The sequence below is a fragment of the Rana temporaria genome, chromosome 2 (assembly GCF_905171775.1).
Source record: "Rana temporaria chromosome 2, aRanTem1.1, whole genome shotgun sequence".
NCBI classification, from domain to species: Eukaryota; Metazoa; Chordata; class Amphibia; order Anura; family Ranidae; genus Rana; species Rana temporaria.
Window position 1 is genome coordinate 289,533,521 of NC_053490.1, and position 19,021 is coordinate 289,552,541.

The 19,021-nt window shown below is 44.5% G+C and overlaps 1 protein-coding gene across 1 annotated transcript in view; it reads left to right on the top strand.

The window, feature by feature from the left end:
• MANEAL (mannosidase endo-alpha like) overlaps window positions 1-5,284 on the top strand; it is a 53,605-nt gene extending 48,321 nt beyond the window's left edge. The window contains exons 4-5 of the mRNA XM_040337202.1: window positions 591-667; window positions 4,256-5,284. Coding sequence (XP_040193136.1) covers window positions 591-667; window positions 4,256-4,892 — 714 coding nt within the window. The 3' untranslated portion in view covers window positions 4,893-5,284. The remainder of the gene's footprint in view (window positions 1-590; window positions 668-4,255) is intronic.
• The last annotated feature ends 13,737 nt before the right edge of the window (window positions 5,285-19,021 follow it).

Consider the following 19,021-nt stretch of genomic DNA (forward strand, 5'->3'; position numbering starts at 1 on the left):
TCTCTGTAATTGTTCCCCCCCCCCTCCTCTGTAATTGCCCCCCACGCCCACCGCTACGATCCCCCTGCTGTCCGGGGCCCCCTGTGTGCTTGGGCCCTGTGGTAACCCCTGTCGGCTGTAATGGGGTATTGGAGGGAGAAAAATTTGTGCTGGTAGGGGAAGAAGATTTGTAATAGGAGGGGATGGGGATTATGGTAACCCAATCGTGAAGCAAAACTTATTTTGGGTGACAGGCATCCCACAATTCTGTTTACGTGATTTTGCTTTGATTTGTCAGGTGACAATCGCGGCAAAATCACACCGTGGTTGGGGTGCCATGCCGTGCGCCGCTAAAGTGTTTGGCTTGAAGAAAAGGTGGCAACCATAATTTCAGACAGCCTACATCCACAGAAGATCTGTGGTTATGTTTGGAACAACCTACCTCCTAAGTTCCTTCAAAAACTTTAATGCTTGTTCTGGGTTAGAAAATTAGTGGCAATCCTGATATTTCTCCCACTAGGAGTTCTTCTTATATTTATTAAGAAAAATTCTATAATCGTAATAGTGTATAACATAAAAATGTTCTTTATGTGATCTCCTCCTTTTTTCAGGTAGCATTTCACATTCAGCCTTATAAAGGACGTGATGATCGTACACTTCATGATAACATTAAATACATAATTGACAAGTAAGTCTGTTTATTTTGTATATTATTTTTTATATTGAAGATATACCTCCAAAAATGTTAAGTTACAGTTTTTTAACCCTTTTGAGGATTAGTTACATTTACAGCCTATGGCTTTGTTGTCCTTCAGAGGTGAGGTGTCATGATGTTTCTGGTATTGATTCAGTTAGAGAAAAAAGTGGTTCTAATGCTTTGTACACTTGTCGGACTTTTGAAAGTGCAAAAGTCTGCCGTGAGTCCGTCGGAAGTCCGATGGAAAGAAAGAGAACAGGTTCTCTATCTAAGGTCTGTCGGACTTCCGAAGAAAAAAAAACGATGGAGGCTACACACAGCCGGACTTTCCTAGAAAAAAAGCCCATCTGACTATTTTTCTCACAAAATCCGGGCGTGTTCGAGAACTCTAGAGAGAAGAGGGGCTATTCTATGGGAGTGGTAACTTTAGAAGAAAGGCTAAGGGCATTCCCTAACAGGGGCAGGAAGGGAGATTTCGAGAAGAGTTTTATTTTTGTTGTTGTTGGGGATGCTGAGAAATTAAGAAAAGTACAGGTGCTGGTGATACCATATCAGCCAACTACAGTCTCTTTTTATTTTCCAAGCTGCACTGAAAAAAAAATTTTTTCTGCTACACCCAATTTGTTTTAATGGATTCTATAGAAAACCTGTCAAATTTCTTTCTAATAAATAGAGCTATGATACAGTTATTTTTGAAGATAGTGGAGTGGTAAAATATGTGTAAGATAAATATGTATAGGAGAGTCATGTTATATTTCTAACTTAATGAAGAGATTATCATGGTTTAGTATTATTATACTGTAATAATTATTAGCAGGGCTTTTTTTCTCAGAGAATAAGTGTTGGAACTCAACCATGCCCCCCCATGCTGAATCAAATAGTGGGTGTGGCCAAATTGCACAGTAAGTAGGAGCGTCAAAAAGGGCATTGTTAAATACCAGGAGGGTGTTATGTACAGAGTGCAGGGTTCAGGAGTACAGTGCGTACAGAGTGCAGAGTTCAGGAGTGCGGTACTTACAGAATGCAGGGTTCAGGAGTACAGTACGTACAGAGTGCAGAGTTCAGGAGTGCGGTACGTACAGAATGCAGGGTTCAGGAGTACAGTACGTACAGAGTGCAGAGTTCAGGAGTGCAGTACGTACAGAGTGCAGAGTTCAGGAGTACAGTATGTACAGAGTGCAGGGTTCAGGAGTGCGGTACGTGCAAAATGCAGAGTTCAGGAGTGCGGTACGTGCAGGGTTCAGGAGAGCGAAACGTGCAGAGTGCAGGGTTCTGGAGTACGGTACGTGCAGAGTGTAGAGTTCAGGAGTACGGTATGTACAGAGTGCAGGGTTTAGGAGTGCAGTACGTACAGAGTGCAGAGTTCAGGAGTACAGTATGTACAGAGTGCAGGGTTCAGGAGTACATTACGTACAGAGTGCAGACTTTGGAAGTGCACTATGTACAGAGTGCAGAGTTCAGGAGTGTGGCATGTACAAAGTGCAGAGTGTGGTATGAGCTATGCTGTGATTGGCCGGGCAATCTTCTGGGACCTGTGACGTGTCCCAGAACATTGCAGGGAGGGAGGGGGGAGAGGTGAACTTCCTTCCGGTGCCCCCCCCCCCCCCAAAAAATGACATGCCAAATGTGGCATGTCAGGGGGTCACTTAGAGTGGAAGTTCCATTTTTGTGTGGAACTCCGCTTTAAGGAGAGCGCTATGTACATAGTGCAGACTTCAGTAGTGTTTTACATACAGAGTGCAGGGTTCAGGAGTGCGCTATGTACCAAGTGCAGAGTTCAGGGATGTATACCCCCTGCCCCCTCCTCTGCTGTCATATGGATGTGCAGGGCAGGGAGGGTTCCGTGAACGTCTCTTGGAGAGAAGCGCTTATACTCTAAATACAGAAGCTGGGCTTTTATGTTTCCAGGTGACAATAGTGAGCAGCAAACACGGGGCCAGCACTGCAATGTTTTATTTTTAGGGATCTGTTATGAAGTTAGGAAGCCAGATATGATTCTGTAATCCTAATGTTTATCAAAAGCCTATTTTGTTAATTTTGAATAGAGTTGGGGAGGTTTAAAACCAATGTTTTTTTTTGCCATCTGTGTCAAATTAGGGAAAACTGAACCTGCCACATATTGTCATTTGTTAAGGTATGTGGCTTTCCTGTGAATGGGCTGTTAAATGTAATACATATCAATTGGTGACAATGTGTTCTGGTGTGAATTGCTGTTTGTTTTATCTCTTCCCGGTCGTTTGAGATATTCTCTGTATGGCCTGCTGGGCCTTGCACAGTCACTGCTTCAAAAGTTCTCCAGCTGCGCACTGCTTCTGTTGTGCATGTGCACCACAATCTCCATTCCTTCATATAGTAGGGTAGTAAATTATATGCTCCAATAGTGGATGGCCTTTTCAAAGATATGAATGGAGACATTACAGCAGGGGTGCCCAACCAATGGCTCGGGGGCCACATGTGGCACACGGAGCCCTCTGATGTGGCCCGCAACCTCCTGCTCTGGGATGGAATAGAATAGAATACTGTTATTAAAGGTCAGTTTTATTACTAAAATCACAGTGTATGTATGGGCATATCTGTTCTGCAGTGGTTACTGGGCTGCTTTCAAACTGATCCGCAGGTCCAGAGCAGTGCACCTGCGGGTTACCTGCACTGAGCCATAGACTTCTGTTATTACCTGCGAGTTTGTTGAGCTTTCTAAAAGTGCACCAAACCTGCAGAATATAATAGAAGTCTATTGCAAAGTACAGAAAAGCCAAGGGTACACTGGGTGCGGGTAAACCACAGCACATCAGTGTGAAAGCAGCCACGGGTCCCTTTCACATTATCAGTCTGACCCAATTGAACCCTCCATTTACCTCTGAGTGGCAGATGTAAACCAACTTGTGTTCTACCTTCAATCCAATCCGGGGGGGAAAAAAAGAGTAAAGTGGACTGTGTCCGCTCTGCATATACACGGTCCTGCCATCGGCCCTCTCCGCTCATTGTGACCCACGACCAGTTACCAGGTTGCCTAAAGTGGAGGTTCACCCGGAAATGTTAATTTTTAACATTAGATAGATGCTCATTTTGTCAAGGGGAATCGGGTAGTTTTTTTAAAATCGAAGCAGTACTTACCGTTTTAGAGAGCAATCTTCTCCGCGGCTTCCGGGTATGGGCTGCAGGACTGGGCGTTCCTATTTGATTGACAGTCTTCCGACAGGCTTCCGATGGTCGCATCTATCGCGTCACAATTTTCCGAAAGTAGCCGAACGGCTTCTTTCGGCTAATCGTGACACGATAGATGCGACCGTCGGAAGACTGTCAATCAAATAGGAACGCCCAGTCCCGAAGACCATACCTGGAAGCGGCGGAGAAGATCGCTCTCTAAAACGGTAAGTACTGCATCGTTTTTAAAAAAACTACCCGATTCCCCTTGACAAAACGAGCATCAATCTAATGTTAAAAAAAAAAAATTCGGGTGAACTCCCGCTTTAAGTGGCCCTTGCGCTTCAAAAGTTGGGGCACCCCTGCATTACAGTAACTACCTTGACTAAGATTTTTTCTGATTGGCTAACTTGGTTATCTTTTGTTCTTTCTTAGTTTTGGATCCCATGCAGCGTTTTACAGATATAAAACAAGTACCAGCAAAAGCCTTCCACTTTTCTACATTTATGATTCCTATCTGACACCACCTGAGTCCTGGGCGAACTTGCTCACTGTGACTGGTTCCCATTCACTTCGCAACACTGCCTATGATGCGGTCTTCATTGGCTTGTTGGTAGAGGAAGGACATAAGCATGATATCCTAACAGCTGGTTTTGATGGCATTTACACATACTTCGCCTCCAATGGATTCTCTTTTGGTTCATCGCATCAGAACTGGAAAACAATCAAAAGTTTTTGTGACACCAACAATCTTATGTTTATTCCAAGTGTTGGACCTGGGTACATAGACACCAGCATCAGACCGTGGAACAACCACAACACCAGGAATAGAGTCAATGGAAAGTATTATGAGACTGCTCTACAGGCTGCTCTCACTGTTCGTCCAGAAATAGTGTCTATCACGTCCTTCAATGAGTGGCATGAAGGAACCCAAATTGAGAAAGCTGTGCCAAAGAAAACAGCAACTCGTCTCTATCTAGACTACCTGCCAAACCAGTCAGATCTCTACCTTGTTCTTACAAGGAAATGGGCAGAACATTTTAACAAGGAGAAAGAGCAGTGGCTTATGTGAGCCCACAGAATGGAAAATGTCATCAGAACTAAAGGAGCTAAAGCATCTCAACTGTACCTGTTTGAAGTATCGGGTATGCTCCAGAAAAGATGCTGAGGTACAATGTACCAAAGATGACCAAAATTTTCTTTTGCCAATGCTGGTTGGCAGCAATGCTGCTTTGCTTTTTCTTCTCATTAGGGCATTTTGTTCTCATCACAGGGTAAAATAGTGCCTGAAAGTTTTTAGAGAGAACCTGTCATCTTTTACAAACCTTGCGTACATAGTGCCTAGCGTCTAAGTTTCCCCCCACCCAATAACAAGGGCTACCAAAAGTCCTAGGGCCAGATCCACAAAGAAGTTACGTTGGCGTATCTATTTATACGCCGCGTAACTTCTAGGATGCTCCGGCGTATCTTTGTTTTGTATCCACAAAACAAGATACGCCTAAATGGGGGCTAGATCCGACTGACGTACGTCTTAGTACGCCGTCGGATCTTAGGTGCATATTTACGCTGGCCGCTAGGTGGCGCTTCCGTTGATTTCCGCGTAGAGTATGCAAATTAGCTAGATACGCCGATTCTCAGAACGTACATCCGGCCGGCGCATTTTTTTACGTTGTTTACGTAAGGCTTTTTTCGGCGTAACGTTACCCCTGGGTCTATGAGGCATACGCAATGGACATCGGGCCAGCGTCGAATTTTCCGTCGTTTGCGTAAAACGTTCGCGAATAGGGCTTTGCGTAAATTAGGTTCACGTCGAAAGCATTGACTATTAACAACGTAATTTCGCACTGGGATACCCCCACGGACGGCGCATGCGCCATTAAAAAAAAACATCATTTACGTGGGGTCAAGTTGAATTAACATAAAACACGCCCACATCTTTGTCATTTGAATTCCTTACGCCGACACATTTACACTACACCGCCGTAACTTACGGCGCAAATTCTTTGTGGATAAGGAACCTCTGCACTAAGTTACGGCGGCGTAGTGTATCTGAGATACGTTACGCCCGCTTATATTTACGCGGAGGTACGTGGATCTGGCCCCTAACATCTATATACAAAGGTCACTGGCAGTGAAGAAGAATGCAATGGCTTAAACTGAAGATGGACAAGAATGTTTTAACCACTTCCCGACCGCCGCATGTATATGTACGTCCACAGAATGGCACGTACAGGCAAATGGGCGTACATGTACGTCCTTGCCTTTCCGCGGGTCCGATCGGGACCCCCCCGCTACATGCGGCGGTCGGGTTCCCTCGGGGAGCGATCCGGGACGACGGCGCGGCTATTTGTTTATAGCCACTCCGTCGCGATCGCTCCCCGGAGCTGAAGAACGGGGAGAGGCGTATGGCGGCGTATCGATCGAGTGATCCCTTATATAGGGAGACTCGATCGATGACGTCAGTCCTACAGCCACACCCCCCTACAGTTGTAAACACACACTAGGTGAACCCTAACTCCTACAGCGCCCCCTGTGGTTAACTCCCAAACTGCAACTGTCATTTTCACAATAAACAATGCAATTTAAATGCATTTTTTGCTGTGAAAATGACAATGGTCCCAAAAATGTGTCAAAATTGTCCGAAGTGTCCGCCATAATGTCGCAGTCACGAAAAAAATCGCTGATCGCCGCCATTAGTAGTAAAAAAAAAAATTAATAAAAATGCAATAAAACTATCCCCTATTTTGTAAACGCTATAAATTTTGCGCAAACCAACCGATAAATGCTTATTGTGATTTTTTTTACTAAAAATAGGTAGAAGAATACGTATCGGCCTAAACTGAGGGGAAAAAATAATTTTATATATGTTTTTGGGGGATATTTATTATAACAAAAAGTAAAAAATATAGCATTTTTTTCAAAATTGTCGCTTTATTGTTGTTTATAGCGCAAAAAATAAAAAAACCGCAGAGGTGATCAAACACCACCAAAAGAAAGCTCTATTTGTGGGGAAAAAAGGACGCCAATTTTGTTTGGGAGACACGTCGCACGACCGCGCAATTGTCTGTTAAAGCGACGCAGTGCCGAATCGCAAAACCTGGCCTGGGCATTTAGCTGCCTAAAGGTCGGGGCTTAAGTGGTTAATGCCCACGTTATACAAATCTGTCTGCTATTCCAGAAGACAAAGGGGCTTGCAGGGCAATTGAGATGCATTACTAGGCTCTGTGTACTCTTAAGGTTTGTAAAGAGACCACTTTTTTTTAATTGTCAAGAAATAAATAACTGGCAGCTAAGTAGATTCAAACATGTAAGTGAGGTTGTATTACTCCTATTTCAATTTTTAAATGATACATAAAAAAAAAAAAAAAAATACATTTATGCAAGGATGTCCTATATATGAATACTACAAAGACCCCTCTGTTGCATTGTTAATGACCGTGACAAATACAAAACAAATGATCATGTAACCCTCTATAAACAAAGAGCATATGCAAGATTGTACAGAATTTGGGAATGATTTTTCATACAGTATATTAAATTGTGAAAATGAAAATTTTTAGGCAAGTGCTTTATTTTCCACCATGCAAAAGGTCATTCTCTTTGTAGGATAATCAAGTTTGCCAACATAGGGGATACCCTATTCTGCGGATTACAGCAAATAACCAGTTTAATCATCAAAAACTTAACAGAAGCAGATTGGGGGATTCCTATTTAACCAAAACATTTTATTACAGATTAACTGACCTTCCAAAACTCTACTTTACAACATGTTGCTGATGTAGTAAACAGACATGAAATAAAATTGGATTTATCAGAATACATAGTCATTCTTTTTATTGTTATGCCTCAACCAAGGTGCAAGAAAAGCTCAATCCATCCAAAAGTTATATTTTACGTTTTTAGATGTTAAAGTGGTTGTAAACCCTCACATATACCCAGTGAAGTGACTGGACTCACAGAGAGGAAACAAATCCTCCTACAAAAGGTGTAGCAGGCTACATATGTACCTGTTAATCTGCAGTCTTCTTTTCTCTACATCTGTTCAAAGTCCAGAATATTATAAAGTTTGTCTGAGCTGTCAGAAAACACACTGCAGAGCTCAGTGAGGAGAGCTCTGAGAGCTGATTAGAGGGAAGTGACACACCCACCCTTCACACAGCTCACAGTAACAGAGCTGAGTCTGTCAATCACAGGCTGTGCTGGAGATCCACACCTGTCACTTTTTTTTCTCTTGGTGTCAGGAAAACTTGTCAGAAGAGACAGATAGCAGAGAAACGAGGTAGAAGACAGAAGTAACACTTAGGGCCCTTTCACACGGGGTTGATCAGTAATGATCCGCCTCCGTGTGTCCGTCAGCTCAGCGGGGATCGCTTTATAAATCCCCGCTGAGCTGGATGACAGGGCGGTCTCTGCACACTGTGCAGGGACCGCCCTGTCTTTTCTCCGCTCTCCCCAATGGGGGATCAGATGAACACGGGCCGTGTGTCCGTGTTCATCCGATCCGCAGACGGAAGAAAAAATAGGGTTTTCTTCCGTCTGCAAAATCGGATCTTTGCGGAGGCGGGTGATTACGGGTGTCAGCGGATGTTTATCACATAGGGACCAATGTATGTCCCTTTTTCATCCGCAAACGGATGGATGAAAAAGCGGACATACGGTCCGCACATGTAAAAGGGGCCTTAGGAATTGATTTACTATAACTGGAGAGTGCAAAATCTGGTACAGCTGTGCATGGTAGCCAATCAGCTTCTAACTTGAGCTTGTTCAATTAAGCTTTGACAAAAAAAAAACTGGAAGCTGATTGGTTTCTATGCAGAGCTGCACCCGATTTTGCACTCTCCAGTTTTAGTAAATCAACCCCTTAGTGCTCTGAATTGAGACACTAGAGAGATATGCTTTGTTCATATTTCATGTCTGAGGTATACAACTACTCCTGGCACTCCTGGGTATATATACGTCCCCTTTAAGGAAGCGGCATTGTGGACACACGCGCTGATGGCGGCGCGGGTCCCGCAGACTCTCCCATGAGCCCGACCGCGGATTTAACCCCTACAGCACCACCTAGTGGTTAACCCCTTCACTGCCAGTGTAATTTTCACAGTAATCAGTGCATTTTTATAGCACTGATCACTGTAAAAATGACAATGGTCCCAAAAATGTGTCAAAAGTGTCCGATGTGTCCGCCATAATGTTGGAGTCATGATAAAAATCACTGATCGCCGCCATTACTAGTAAAAAAAAAAAATATTAATAAAAATGCCATAAAACTATCCCCTAATTTGTAGACGCTATAACTTTTGCGCAAACCGATCAATAAACGATTATTGCATTTTGTTTTTACCAAAAATATGTAGAAGAATACGAATCGGCCTAAACTGAGGAAAACATTTTTTTTATATATCTTTTTTGGGGATATTTATTATAGCAAAATGTAAAAAATATAGGGCCAGATTCAGGTACATTTACGTTGCTCCCCTGCGGCGTAACGTATCTGATTTACGTTACACCACCGCAGGTTTACAGCGTAAGTGCCTGATTCACAAAGCTCTTACCTGTAAACTTGCGGCGGTGTAACGTAAATCCGCTCGGCGCAAGCCTGCCCAATTCAAATGGGGTGGGCACCATTTAAATTAGGCACGTTCCCGCGCCAAACGTTCTGCGCATGCTCCATGTTAAAATTTCCAGACGTGCTTTGCGCGAAATTACGGCGCCACAATGTTTTTTTTTAACTGCGACGTGCGTTACGGCGTTTCGTATTCCCGGACGTCTTACGCAAAAAAGAAAAAATTTGAAATTCGACGCGGGAACGACGGCCATACTTTAACATGGCTGTTCTAAAGATAAGCCATGTTAAAGCAGGTGTAACTTTGCGACGGGAAAAACCAACGAGCGACGACGTACGAGATTGCGACGAACGCGCGGATCTTCGTGGATCGCCGTAACTAGTCATTTGCATATTCTACGCCGACCGCAATGGAATCGCCACCTAGCGGCCGGCCTAGAATTGCATCCTAAGATCCGACGGTGTAAGTCAATTACACCTGTCGGATCTTAGGGCTATCTATGAATCAGCCGCATAGTTACGACGGGCGGATCACAGAGATACGACGGCGTATCAGGAGATACACCGTCATATCTCTTCTGTGAATCTGGCCCATAGATTTTTTTTTTCAAAATTGTCGCTCTATTTTTTGTTTATAGCGCAAAAACTAAAAACCGCAGAGGTGATCAAATGCCACCAAAAGAAAGCTCTAATTGTGGGAAAAAAAGGACGCCAATTTTGATTGGGAGCCACGTCGCACGAGTCCGACCGCGCAATTGTCAGTTAAAGCGACGCAGTGCCGAATAGCAAAAAGTGGCCTGGTCTTTGACCAGCAAATGGTCCGGAGCTTAAGTGGTTTTTGTAGATGTGTTAAACCCAAAAGCATCTCTCTCCACTACTGTTCCCAGATCTGCATACCTGACTTGATCATTATGAAAGGGGCTCTACCTTTTCTGTGGTATTTATTTCATATTATCGAGAATGGAACAAAGAAAGACAACATACAAGTCAGTCACCCCACCAGACGGCACCTATACTTAAAGTGTCTCTACGCAAAACCTTTTTTGTTTTGGATGGAGTGTTGGGAAGGGTTAGACACTCTGTCAAGTTTTTTTTAGAGTTGTCCTAAGAACATGTAAAGAAGAATCCTCCAATGAGCACACCTGTACTAGGGGAATAACCCGCACTTTGCACTTCTTGGACAGGGAGTGATCAGAAAATTCCCCAATGGTCAACAGAGAGCAAATAACGAGACAAGAGTTTTAATCCTTCTGTAACCAAAACTTTAAAAAAATAGACATGTTTCTGCATGCATGTTTGTAATGCGTTTTTAATGCAATCCGTTGCATTTTTCTCCTTTTTTTCCCCTTCACCTTGGTTGAGGACATGTGCGTTCTGCTGTGTTTTTGATCCAGTTTGCCGCATTCCAACCAGTAAAAATACAACATGTTCTACTTTTGTTGACTGCACTGGAACGCACTGCACTGGTGCCCATTGGAATCCATGTTAAACACTGTCCACGCGTTTTTGATGCACAATAAAAACGCACTGCATTGCATCTGATGTATACCAGCCCTAAGAGTTACAACAAACAACAAAAACATTTGTTCCTTTTTGGGATAAAGTTTTTATAAAAATCATTTAAAGCTGACCATTGTAAACACCCCTGTCAGTAGTAAATGGTTTGTTTCAACCCTGACTGATACATCTGCAAGACAGCTTGTCCTGTTGAAAGACAACAGACTTACTGGTCAGATCACCAGGTGGAAATAAAGGAAAGAAATCCTACAAAAAAAAAAAAAAGGAAATGAATACCGCCATCACATCTAAGAATTAGTAAGCTGCAAAATAATAAATATTTGCTGTTGCGTGTAATATCACTTTAAAGGGGTTGTAAAGGTTAGTTTTTTTATTTTTTAAATAGGTTCCTTTAGTTAGTGCATTGTTGGTTCACTTACCTTTTCCTTCAATTTCCCTTCTAAATGTTTTTTTTTTTTTTTTGTATGAAATTCCCACTTCCTGTTTCTCCTCAGTAAGCTTTCCACCATCATCCGAGCTCTTCTGGCTGGGGGTTAGTCAGCCAGGACAGTTTACTGAGGAGGAACAGAAAGTGAGAAATTCAGACAAAGAAAAAAAAAACATTTAGAAGGGAAATTGAAGGAAAAGGTAAGTGAACCAACAATGTACTAGAATAAAGGAACCTATTTAGAAAATAAAAAACAAACTTTTACAACCCTTTTAACCGCTTAACGAACGTCGCATGTACATATACGTCCACAGAATGGCACGTACAGGCATATGGGCGTACATGTACGTCCCTGCCTTTCCGCGGGTCAGATCGGGACCCCCCCCGGTACATGCGGCGGTCGGAAGTCCACGGGGAGCGATCCGGGACGAGGGCGCGGCTATTTGTTTATAGCCGCCCCCTCGCGATCAGTCCCCGGAGCTGAAGAACGGGGAGAGCTGTATGTAAACACGGCTTCCCCGTGCTTCACTGTGGCGGCTGCATCGATCGAGTGATCCCTTTTATAGGGAGACTAGATCGATGACGTCAGCCCTACAGCCACACCCCCCTACAGTTGTAAACACACACTAGGTGTACCCTAACTCCTACAGCGCCCCCTGTGGTTAACTCCAAAACTGCAACTTTTTATTTTCACAATAAACAATGCAATTTAAATGCATTTTTTGCTGTGAAAATGACAATGGTCCCAAAAATGTGTCAAAATTGTCCGAAGTGTCCGCCATAATGTCGCAGTCACGAAAAAAATCGCTGATCGCCGCCATTAGTAGTAAAAAAAAAAAAATGAATAAAAATGCAATAAAACTATCCCCTATTTTGTAAATGCTATAAATTTTGCGCAAACCAACCGATAAACGCTTTTTGTGATTTTTTTTACCAAAAATAGGTAGAAGAATACATATCGACCTAAACTGAGGAAAAAAAATGTATTTTTTATATATTTTTTGGGGGATATTTATTATAGCAAAAAGTAAAAAATATTGCATACGCCCATACACCCTTAATTATTGCTCTTTTTTTGTTTATAGCGCAAAAAATAAAAACCGCAGAGGAGATCAAATACCACCAAAAGAAAGCTCTATTTGTGGGGAAAAAAGGACGCCAATTTTGTTTGGGAGCCACATCCCACGACCGCGCAATTGTCTGTTAAAGCGACGCAGTCCCGAATCGCAAAACCTGGCCTGGTCCTTTAGCTGCATTTTGGTCCGGGTCTTAAGTGGTTAAGGAAAAAAACTGCAGGGATGGGGGGATAGTTAACATTTTTACCTTACCCCTGGGCTGCCTCTTGCAGTGTTTGTCACCATCCTTCTAGTGAGATCCCTAAGAATGCCGAGCAGCTCCAATCTCACAAGAAGTTGCTCCTGCACTGCGCTGGAGCATCATCTTACAAGATTTGGAGGTACTTAGAATTGAAGGATGATGACTTCACTGCATTACAGAAGCCAGAGGAAAGGCAAGTATATTAAGTGACTATCTGGAAAAAGTGCTGAACAACATTCATATAGTGACACATCAATTCCTTAATCCAAGCGATTGATAAATACTATAAACATCCCAAAACAATAATGCATATATCACCACTGTTCAGTGAGTACCGCCACCAGTCACTCTGCGAGTTCACAATAGCACTTTGACCTAATATAAGTCACCACGCGCTTTGCCCTTTTAAGGGGTCTTTTGGCAACTTGAGATGTCCAGGTACTTCCTCCAGATTCCTCCTCAACAATCTCCTTTTTTATATATAATCAACCAAACCAGCACTCCATCATCAACATCACCCAAAAAGAATAGAAACTACACATCGGAGGTTATTTACAAAAGGCAACTCCACTTTGCTCTACAAGTGCACTGTAAATCTGAGGGGAAGCTCTGAAATGAGGGGAAGCTCTGCTGATTTTATCATCCAATCATGTGCAAGCTAAAATGCTGTTTTTTATTTTCCTTCCATGTCCCCCTCTGATCTACAGCGACTGCACTTCCAAGAGTACTTTCAGTGCTCTTCCAAGTGCACTTGTAGTGCAAAGTGGATTTGCCTTTTGTAAATAACCCCCATAGTGTTTTATCACTTTAAAATTACCATCATTTTTTTTTTAAAACCTAATAAAATACACTGAAAAAGTTAGTGCACTAATTCTCAATAGTGCTCCACCTTAAACATGAATTTTAAATATATAGGCCCAGATTCACGTAGATCGGCGCATCTTTTGGCCGGCGTAGCGCATCTCATATGCGCTACGCCGATGTAACATAGAGAGGCATGACCAGTATTCACAAAGCACTTGCTCCGTAAGTTGTGGCGGCGTAGCGTAAATTGGCCGGCATAAGCCCACCTAATTAAAAGTAGCAAGGAAGTGGGCGTGATGTATTGCAATGAAGCGTGACCCCATGTAAATGAAGGCCGAACGAACGGCGCATGCGTGCGCATGCTCAGAATCACGTTGCATATACTCCCTAAGATACGATGGCTCAATGCCTACGACGTGAACGTAACCTACGCCCAGCCCCATTCACGTATGACTTACGTAAACGACGTAAAATACGACGGCTGTTCCGACGTCCATACCCTAACATGACTTACACCTGCTATTTGGTGGTTTAACTTTACGCCGGACGTACGCCTTACGTAAACTGCGTAGATTCCTGCGACGGGCGTAAGTACGTTCGTGAATTGGCGTATCTAGGTCATTTACATATTCGACGCGTAAATCAATGGAAGTGCCCCTTGCGGCCAGCGTAAATATGCGCCCAAGATATGACGGCGTAGGAGACTTACGTCGGTCGGATGAGGCCAAAATTCAGGCGTATCTTCTATTAAGAATTAGGCGCAGAGACACGACGGCGCATCCGTGCACTTACGCGGCGTATCAGAAGATACGTCGGCGTAAGTGTCTGTGAATCTGGGCCATACTGTATAGGTACATGTCCCCCTTAAGGGTAAGACCACAGCATCACCAGTCAGTTGTATCCAGGCAGATACTTCCTGGTAATAATGTATGAAACCTTGCACTATAGACTTAATATGCAAAATAATTAGTAAATCACTCCCCCAGACCCAACGGATGGAAAGGAGGTAGAGTTGTATTTCTCCTATCCCCACAAAGCACCTTCCAAGTACTTCCTATCCCTTCCTCTCTTCTTTCGAGATGCACTGCATTCGTCTGTTTTCCCCATTTCTCTGAGGATTGCAGCAATTTATCGGCCTCCTGGACCAGTATTGTGCTTTTTTGATGACTTCACTGCCTGGCTACCCTACTTCTCTCCTCTGAAATACCCACTATCATTCTTGGCGACATTCCTGTCAATGTTAACAGCCCAGCTACAGCTCAACTTAACCTCAACTTTCGACTTGACCCAATGGAGACATACTTCCACTCACTCCAATGGCAATACCCTCAACCTTGTATTCTCCCATCTCTGAAATCCTGACAACCTCACCAACACCCCCTTTACTCTCTCTGATCACAACCTCATCAGTTTCACTGTATCCTTGCCTCCAACTACCCATCCCTCCAAGCAGCAAACATTTACTTGTAGGAAACGTCACCACTTTAAGCCTTCTCTTCTCTATTCTGCTACTGACCACCTATATTCCATAATACCTGTCCTGTCCTGACCTGGTCAGCTCGGTCTACAACAGTTCACTTTCATCATCACTAGATGCACTTGCTCCTCTAACTACACACAGAATCAGGCCCCGACTATTACAACCCTGGCAAACTGACAACACTAGAAATCTCAAGAGACATTGCCATGTTCTTAAACGACTGTTGCATAAAACCTAATGCCTGCAGGACTTCACTCTATACAAATATGCCCTCCTGAGACACAATTCCTGCCTCAATGCTGCCAAACAAGCCTACTTTGTCTCTCTTATTAATACCTTGTCATCCAGCCCCCGTCGGCTCTTCTCAACCTTTAACTCGCTGCCTTGTCCCCCACCCCTTCTACCCACTAACTCACTCACTGCCCAAGAGATTGCCAATCACTTCAAAGACATTATTTATGCAATACGCGAAAACACCTCCACTGTGCATACATCTTCCCCACTCAACATACCTTGCCTAACAGCACAGTCAACACTCTCCTCTTTTGAACTGGCCACTACTGAAGAGGTTACAAAACCTTTCTCAGATGCCCACCTAACCAATTGTCCCCTGGATTCTGTTCCCTCACAACTTCTACGGTCACCCTCTTCTTCTATCTTATGCTTCCTCTCTCACATCTTCAAATTCTCCCTCTCTAGTGGCACCTTCCCCTCCCTTGGGGATCACTCCTATACTTTAAAACCCCTCACTGGACCCTACAAACCTGAGCAACTTAAGGCAATGAGACCCATCTCATTGCTCCCATTCACCACTAAGCTTTTAGAACGCTTAGTCTACAACCGTCTTAGCTCCTACCTCAGTGAAAATAACCTTCTTAACCCCTTACAGTCTGGCTTTCGCTCGCAGCAGTCCACAGAAACTGCCTAACTAAAACTCACTAATGATTTACTAACTGCTAAAACCAATGGCCACTACTCCACGCTCCTACTGCTTGACCTCTCTATAGCCTTTGCTACTGTTTCACCCGCTCCTTCTCAATAAACTGGTTGTCCTCCTACCTAACACTCCTTCAGTGTTACCTATAAATCTGTCTCCTCCTCTCTGTTGCCCATTTCTGTGGGGGCCCCCCAAGGCTCTATTTTTGGACCCCTTCTCTTCTTTATCTACACCTCCTCCCTTGGTCACTTGATAACCGCCCACAGCTTCCAATACCATCTATATCAGGGGTCTCAAACTCAAATTACCTGAGGGCCACAAGACGAGTTTTCATATCCCATGGGGGGCCGCATGCAAACTTTCAAACTTCAAAAACAACAGTACTGGTGTCAGTGAACGCATTATTAACCCCCTAGCACTGGTGTCAGTGGATGCATTATTAACCCTGACCACTACACTGCACACTGACCACTACACACTGACCACTGCACACCGACCACTGCACACCGACCACTACACTGCACACTGACCACTACACTGCACACTACACTGACCACTACACTGCACACTACACACTGACCACTGAACACTACACACTACACGATGACCACTACACTGCACACTGACCACTACACACCCCACTGACCACTACACTACACACTGACCACTCACCATCAGGGCACAGCACATCAGGTCACAGAGCCCAGCACATCAGGGTACAGGGCACAGCGCACATCAGGGTACAGGGCACAGCGCACATCAGGGTACAGGGCACAGCGCACATCAGGGTACAGAGCCCAGCACATCAGGGTACAGGGCACCGCACATCAGGGTACAGAGCCCAGCATATCAGAGCACAGCACAACAGGCCACATCAGGGTACAGGGCATGGCAAGGCACATCAGGACAAGGCACATGGCACATCAGGGCACAACACATCAGGACAGGGCACATGGCACATCAGGGTACAGAGCCCAGCACATCAGGGTACAGAGCCCAGCACATCAGGGTACATGGGGCACATCAGGGCACATGGGCCACATCAGGGTACATTGGGGAAACAATCAGGGCACATCAGGGTACATGGGGCACAATCAGGGTACATGGGGCACAATCAGGGTACATGGAGCACAATCAGGGCACATGAGGGCACACTCAGGGTACATGGGGCACATCAGGGTACATGGGGAACATGACGTCACAATCAGGGTACATGGGGCACATGACGGCACAATCAGGGTACATGGGGCACATCAGAGCACATGGGGCACATAGGCCACATCAGGGTACATGGGGCACATCAGGGCACATGAAGCACAATCAGGGCACATCAGGGTACATGAGGGCACAATCGGAGTACATGGGGCACATCAGGGTACATGGGGCACATCAGGGTACATGGGGAACATGAGGGCACACTCGGTACATGGGGAACATGAGGGCACACTCAGGGTACATGGGGAACATGAGGGCACACTCAGGGTACATGGGGCACATGAGGGCACACTCAGGGTACATGAGGGTACATGGGGCACATGAGGGGCACATGAGGGGTACATGAGGGCACAATCAGGGCACATGAGGGCACAGAGTACATGGGGCACAGGTCAGCGTTTACTTGTGGTTTTCTTCACATGCAGAGTAAAGCAGGAAGCGTCTGCCATAAGTTCACTTCTCTCTCATGTCACGCTGCGGCTACTCCCCGCCCCCGGCGCCCCCCCCCTCTCTTCTCGTCCATCCCAGGTGATATCACAAGCAAATAGGGATGGATGAGAAGAGAGGGGGGGGGCCGTCGGGGGCGGGGAGCAGCCGCAGCGTGACATGACAAACAAGTGAACTTATTACAGACGCTTCCTGCGCTACTCTGCATGTGAAGAAAATCTACTCCCCCCACTTCCGTGGCACCCCCCGCCCTGCCTGCGGGCCATTTAGAACCGGTCCGCGGGCCGCAAATGGCCCGCGGCCCGGTACTTTGAGACCCCTGATCTATATGCTTATGACACCCAAAACTATCTATCAACTCCTCACCTCACTCTTTCAGTCTCCTCTCACATTACTAACTTACTAACTGACATATCACAATGGATGTCGTACTACTTCCTTAAACTAAATCTCTCTAAAACTGAGCTGGTAATATTCCCCTCTGCCCGTGCCCCCTTCCATGACTTTCCATCTAAATCAATAATGCAAACATCAATCCCTCCCCTTATGCCAGGGTACTAGGTGTAATCCTAGACTCTGACCTGTCCTTTCAGCCCCAAATCCAAACGCTGTTGAAAGACTGTAGACTTCACCTCTGTAACATCTCTAAAATTGGCCCTTTTTAACAAATGAAACCACCAAGCTACTCATTTACTCCCTTGTTATCTCTCGCTTTGACTTTTGCAACTCTCTTCTCATTGACCTATCTCTCCATAGGCTATCCCCTCTTCAGTCCATCATGAATGCTGCTGCCAGACTTATCTACCTTACCAACCGTTCAGTGTCTACAACCTCTCTCCTACTCTAGCTGCCTTCAGGCAATTCCTGAAAACTCATCTCTTCAGGGAAGCCTATAACACCTCCAGCTAATCTTTTACCACGTCCATCAGTTCATTCCTCAGTTATAACCTTTTGTGCCACCTCACCCATCCTATTAGATTGTAAACTCTTCTGAGCAGGGCCCTCATAATCCTCAATCTGATCAAAATGTCCTACTCACCAGAAGAATATGACCTTTTTAGTTAAAAATAAGGTGAGACAAGCTTGTTTTGTGGGTCTTTAGACTTGTTTGGATGTCAATGGAGATGTGACAGGAAACTTTTAGGTATATAACCTCCTCTCCACCATTGTATCCCATAAAAAATAAGATATAAAATACAAAAGGTATCATAGCGTAAAATTGTTTATTAAAATGCCATAAAAACTTGCCCTTAGTGGACGTAATCACAGGTGAAGACCCTACCAAATTAATATCCACATTATATACCATCTCAGGTAATCAAATTATTGATAAGGCTAGAACCCGCTGGGAGGGTGATGTTGCCCCCCTAGAAGAATCAGACTGGGACAAAATACTAGAAAACATAAAGAAGACTTCTAGAGACCTAGACTATCTGAGCATTTGACACAATTATACATAATACACAGACCCTACCCAACTCCATTAAGAATTT